General features: G+C 31.3%; 1 protein-coding gene across 2 annotated transcripts; it reads left to right on the top strand.

The window, feature by feature from the left end:
• Window positions 1–400: 400 nt before the first annotated feature.
• LOC121129756 (uncharacterized) lies at window positions 401–2,546 on the top strand. 2 transcript variants are annotated; one of them, XM_040725476.2, is made up of 4 exons: window positions 401–1,439; window positions 1,586–1,942; window positions 1,993–2,128; window positions 2,203–2,546. In XM_040725476.2, the coding sequence occupies exons 1-4, from the start codon at window positions 1,133–1,135 to the stop codon at window positions 2,405–2,407; spliced, it is 1,005 nt and encodes a 334-aa protein (XP_040581410.1). In that variant the 5' UTR covers window positions 401–1,132; the 3' UTR covers window positions 2,408–2,546. The 2 variants fall into 2 exon arrangements, with proteins under 2 accessions (XP_040581410.1, XP_040581411.1); XM_040725477.2 differs by having other exon boundaries at window positions 1,050–1,439; window positions 1,993–2,147.
• Window positions 2,547–6,719: the final 4,173 nt, after the last annotated feature.

Here is a 6,719-nt window from a genome sequence, read left to right as displayed (position 1 = left end):
ACTTCTTGATACTAATGCTAATATTTGAATATATTCAAACTATGTACAGATGTACAGAAAATCCCTAAGTCACTACTTTTTTTTTTTTTTTAATACACTTTAGGATCAACTTTATAATAAAAATATGTAATAGAAGAATAGATTTTTGATAGACGGTAAGGTTAGATTCCTTTTATTTGTGGGTGAAATTTTGACATGATCCAATAGTTAACTAATTTCCTCAATATTAATGAAAAAATGCTTTTATTGTTATACAGCTGTGTTCTATAGGCACCACCAAAAATGGAGGACATCAACAATCTCAATGTCACATGAAAACGCTCTATTAACGAGCAAGAAGCAATCATAAGCAATATAGATTATTGCCTTATTAAGTAAAAGTAATCATAATATGTGAAATAGAGTCCTATTACTTATCAGTTCTGAATGTCACTTTACATAGAGAAAGGTGGACCGTGTAAAGTTGAAACACGTTTTACTGAATTACTTGGGGATACTTCAAATTAGATAAGTCAAAGTTTTACACAGCATATATACCTCTATTTAATAATATTGAAACGAGTTAAAATACATTTATGATACGTACTTTTTGTTAAATCTTTATTTGAGTGGAAATTTCCCAATCCACCCTACAATCAAGTAATCGAATTGATTTTTATATCTCGTCGGCATTTGTTATCGTTGTTTTAGAGATTTTTGTTACATATTTGAGTAGCTGAGATCAAATAAAAAAAAATGGTGGTTAGGCCTTTTTGAAAAATTATTTTTGATTTTTGCGGGACAGCTTATTGTGCATTATAGCATATTCCACATACTAACTTAGCTGGATATAGCTAGAATGAGATTTTTCCTCTATAACTTGAGCTTTATTAAATAGAGACTTTATTCTTACATTGTATGTCTAGTATACCCTCAAGTTTCATCGCTTAATCTGTTACTCCTAATAAACAAATGGAGCATAAAGTTACAATTTAACATCTGTACCTAACGACTGAATTCTTTCCTTTTTGTTCAATCTCATTCACTAATTTATATAATTGAAATCAAGTGCTATTAATTTTTACCCTAGTTTCATTCAACAAGTAGAAAATCCCATCTAATCAGTGTTGTAGGGTTCTTTGAAAAGAGCTCAATGAATATAAAAATATTTATTGGTTTTGGGATTTTAATCCTCCTATTCAACAATGTCAATTTTTTCAAAAGGAATGGGATGTTAATGCAAAGAAAAGTTTATGTCCCTATCGAAAAATGTAATTGCAGTCGAGCGTATTACGATAGTTATTTTAAATGGTTGAGTGATGATACTTTATATGCTGAAACGACTTGCTCAGAAACAGCGTGGCGAAGAGGCTCGAAACAAAAAGTTATGTCCTATACATATTATGCCAATTCATTGACGAATGACGAAGCAACTCATGCTTATATTAAAGGAATTGCAGGTAAAATACATAATATAAGTATGGTGTCAGGGGAATTGGTGGGTCAATAACTTTGGTGGCCAGAGGGGAAAATGCCTCCATTTCCCATCTATTCTGAAAACCTTAGCTCTTAAAAACGGAAATCTTTGACTTTATTATAATTGTAGCTAACGTGCAGTCAATTAAAAAATTCTTCCCGGGATGGGCAATGCGACTCTACTATGACGTTCACTCAACACATCCCCTCTATAAAGACATGTGTCGTCTCGTATGCCAAAATAACCATGTGGATTTATGCAACGTGAGAAATCTTCCAGGAGTTCCTTTAAAAAATGCTTCTAGTCTGTTTGGAATGTTATGGAGATTTTTTCCTACGCTAGATCCGCAAGTGGATATCATAGGGAGCAGAGATCTCGATAGTGTTTTTACAGAGAGAGAAGTTGCTGCAGTCCAAGAATGGATGAACTCTGATAAAATCCTTCATGCGATGAGGGATCATCCACAGCATAAGACAGAAATACTCGGTACGTTCTAAATTTAAAAACATAAGGGTTTGGACATTATGTTCTTTCAGGAGGGCTTTGGGAAGCGAATGTAGTTTCACAAAAAGCACGTAATCTATGGAAGAAATCATGGGATGATTTAATAGTTGACACAAGTGCTTGGACTGGCAAATCAGGCCGAGGAAATGATCAGCGTTTACTTACAAGGTTTTTATATTTCTAAAATGTAGAAAATAAATCTACGAGTGTAAATCCTAAATAATAATAATAATTTATTCTAGATATATTTGGAATATCTGGGGACATAAAAATGCTCTTCATCATGACTCATATTTTTGTCAAGTTTATTCTAATTCTACTCCATGGCCTGTACAGAGAAAAAAGGGCGTGAATAACTTTGTTGGAGCTGTTGTAAAATCCAATCTCACAATTTGGCAAGAATGCCCGCAAAAATGTCGGAAGCATTCCGAATGGAAGTTATGTTAAATAAGTTAATAGAATCAAAATATTCGATGTTAAAGAACCTTTAAAAAATTTTATTTTATATACATATGTACTGACCTTTTCTTTCGTAATATGGCTCGTAATTAATTCTATTTGTCATTAATATAGATCATAAATCATTTGAGAGATGATATTGATAAAATTGAATGCATACAGGTGACATTTTCTTAGTGCATTTGTATACAGTACATTGTTTGAAAGATTAATAAAAGTAAGTCTGTTTCGTTTCGAATATAGGGCTTAAATTATATAATTAATCAATAACATCTAAACAATTATATGTTGAATCAATTTGTACATAATTATAATATAATTATGTATTTATTTATAAATATCCACCATTTTCCTTTCATTCTAAATATTATTAAAACATCAATCTACATATGTGTATTACGTGACAATTATATTATTATTTAGGGAAGACTGGAGATAGATACAAAACTTTTTTTTTTTTACAGTTACTCAGACTAGAGGCGTCCTCAGGGGAGGGGGGAGCTGTAGCCCCTCTCAAATGAAGGAATTTTTGTCTTGCACTAGAAAATTTTCCTGTTACATAAGAAAAATTATTTTTTACTAAAAAAAGAGTCGTTTCACCAAATTATGCAGGGGAGAAAAAAATATATATATATATATTTATACTGGGCGGGGAAAAGTAGCTGATGCACGACTTTGGCACGCTATAACTTTGTTATTAATTGTCGCAGAATTTTCAAATTTTGCAAGAGGTTGAATGAAACCTTAATAAATGTTGTGTAGAAAATAAGGTTTTTTTTATTCCGCCTCCTTAATGAGACCATGGAGCTTTGTGCGAAAAAATCGCAGAGCGGATCTTGACTGGAGAGGAAAACAGTCGCATTGCAAGGACATTTAGAGTCCACAGAAGCTCTTCTGGAAGAAGTGGCTGGACGCAATTGGGCCTAATTGTAAGGATCTCCCACACCTGGTCAGTCTCGTACAGTAAAAACCAGGGCTGCGGAGTTGGAGTCGGTGCCATTCTTGCTCGAGTTGGAGTCGGAGACAGAAAATTTGTACCGACCCCGACCCCGACTACAAAAAATACTGTAATTTATGTAAAGAAAACTAATTTATAATCTAAGGCTTATATTGAGAATTTGTAAAGTTATTTTCTAAATGATTGTAAATTAGAGGTATGAAGTACTAATAATTTATGAAACTTAATAAGTTAACTAATTTATAAGTTTACTTCACAAATTTCAAACGTGATTTATAGTCTATGCAATCACAATTTCCATACACCTGTCTAAATTATTATATTGAGTTAAGCATAGTCACTAGGCGTGCTAGTTCATAACTTAATCTTGTGAAAAGTCAATTTCCTCAGAGAAAAGTGTAACATTTCAGTCAGATGTTATGTGTATTGTCGTACCTAGGTTAATAATAGATAAATTATTTTCCGAAACATATGAATGTATTTGCAATAGATAGAAGATTTGATCCATTTTATTCTTATTCATCTAGTTAAATATCTTATATTGTGAGGCAGACATATTTTTGAATATAATATAGAGTTTGAGTAGAAGAATTCAACAGCTATAAAAATAGATTGGAATAACATATTCTTGTTTTAAAGAACAATTTTGGACTATACCACGTTAGCCTTACTTATTAGGTTTCCTACATTAGCAGAGTTTATTGAATTGATTAAATGATAGGCCGAAAAATTTCCACAAATAAACAGACAAATTGACTCTTTATTAGGATGATTAACTCGTTAATACTGGGACTGTCTTCTCTTTTTTAACTCTACTATTTCTTTGTTTCTTCTCTAATACTGCATTTCTCTTTACTAAACAGCTGGAATTTAGATCAAGATAGTTTACATCTTGTCGTCTCAATATATTTATTTTTCAGTGGCGGCGTTACCCCGCTAAGACACAAATAATTGAGGTATTTTGTTGTCGACTGTCGATGTTTCTACATCTGTTTTCCTAATCAATGATTTTGAACATAATTTATTCATTCCTAATAATCGTTGAACGACAATACACACAACCTCTCACTGCAACGTCATACTTTACACCCATTACATTGACCATTCACAAGACAAAGTGATGAGTAAGGGTGATAATTTTGGTAAGAATAGAAAAGCGTGCGAGGAGAAAAGAAGAATTACTTATGGCATCATTGATTAAATAATATACATCTTCTTCTATCAAGAGCCTTATCATTCCCGCCTTTATTATTCAATATTAATATAATATGAGATGGTGATAGTCGATAGAGAACTGAATAAAATCCCCAAAATGACGTCGCATTCTGTCTGGATTTATGAAAATGGAGGCCCAGGAATTTGGAAAATACTTACCGGATGAGAAACAGATGGTTTGTCGGATTTGTCGATATAAATGTGCCTTTAGTCCGCTGTCTAGAATTACACGCCACTCATTATCCTCATCTCATAACAAGAGTATGGATATTCATCTATAAAATCAATTTGGCGATGAATACATCAAGTCAGACTTTAACTTTGATCTCACAACGATGCTTATTGCATGTAATATAACCTTATCCATTGCTCCATTGCTAATCATCTACGTTAAAAAAATTTATGGAGAAATACAAGGGTAAACATATCCCTTCCCGAGGAACCATCATTAAATTAATGGAGGATGTTGGTACTGATGTTATTTATAGAAATACATATAAAAATGTTTTGAGTCCTCCACACCAAATGATGATCAAGTTATCAGTAAAAAGTATTTACGAATATCGAAATGGAACTCTGAATTTTGTACTATCTCACAGTAAGTATTCAATTTTTTTTTAAATCTAACCATAAAATATGATTCTATTTTAGCTAAACAAATCAAGAATTATGATACACAACTCATTAAATAGCAAAAACAACTGCTTAAATGGTCACAACAACGGGGGTAGTAGCTTTGGATGGCCTGCAACTAGTTTGTCTGACATTAGTTTCTTCACTTAAAGACTTGGGTATGATAATTAGGTTTTCCAATATTACATAGTCAATAAATATTACTTTTTTATCACTAAAGGCTTAGCTATGGTTGATGGGCTCCAAGAAATGGTGTTCAGAAAACTCATAAAAGGCAAACAACTGTTTAAATGGTCACAACACATTGGGTGTTGCATTATAATTAACAATTGTGTATATCCATCATGATAATAGTATGTTGTTATATAAGCATACCTAAATAACGGGGAAAAATCTTTTTTGATGCTCTTAATAGGGAGTAATATCGCCGGACATTACTACATAATTAGCTTTTGCTCTAAATCTTTACGATTAATTTATTGATAAAATTTTTTTATTAGTATATTTATTGTCTAATTTTAGGATTTTGACATTTACCATATTATTAATAATTAGTTAGATCTCATCGGTAGAGATATATCTATCCTGTGCACAATTGTATATAGCAACTTCCACATGAAGAAGAGGGGGCTTTTTGATTAAACTCCACGTCTCGCTTGTGTATTGCAACCTAAAGTTATGACATATTTAACTGAATTCCGATGTTAAAACAAGAAAAAATTATCTGGATCAATCTATTATTTCAATATTCTGTATTTATAATTTATTATTATTTATAGTTATATGATTTTAATTGTTTAATTTTGTATATTTAACTTAAATGTTTAATGGTTTATTTTTTAGTATGTTGATTATATTTAATTAAAGCCTTCTTTTTTAAACTTTGAGCTTCAAATATATTTCAAATACTCTACTTTGTCGTTTCATTAGCTATTATTCTGAGAATAAGGTGCATAATGAATTACAATTTCATGGAGTGTGACGTTTTCAAATCTACTGTAACGGATAAAAAACGTCGAAGTCAATTAATTATACGTAGTATATCTTCATTAAACATTTTGCTAATAAATACATTCGTTATACCCTCAAAAATCATAATAAAGCAGGCAGATGATAATCACATCAGTATTTTAAACAATGATACCATATGTCTTTTTTCCCCCTCCTCCTTGCACGCGTTTTTCTCTACAATATTATCAACTATAGCTATATGTAACATAATAATTTAAACTTCAGAGGTATTCGGTAATAGACCATAGAACACATTTGAAATTTCTAAAGTAAACTTATAAATTTGTCTACACTTTCATGTTTTGTAGAATAATAGTACTTAATAAATAATACCTATAATTTCGAACCAATTTGAAAAAGAACTTTACAAACACTCAATGTAAATCTTAGATTATAAATAAGTGTCATTCCCATAAATTATAATAACTTTCGTAGTCGGAGTTGGTACAAATTTTCGTACTCCTAACTTCGACTTCACAAAAA

The sequence above is a fragment of the Lepeophtheirus salmonis genome, chromosome 14 (assembly GCF_016086655.4).
Source record: "Lepeophtheirus salmonis chromosome 14, UVic_Lsal_1.4, whole genome shotgun sequence".
Classification (NCBI taxonomy): Eukaryota; Metazoa; Arthropoda; class Copepoda; order Siphonostomatoida; family Caligidae; genus Lepeophtheirus; species Lepeophtheirus salmonis.
This window is presented reverse-complemented; position numbering and strand designations above follow the sequence as displayed.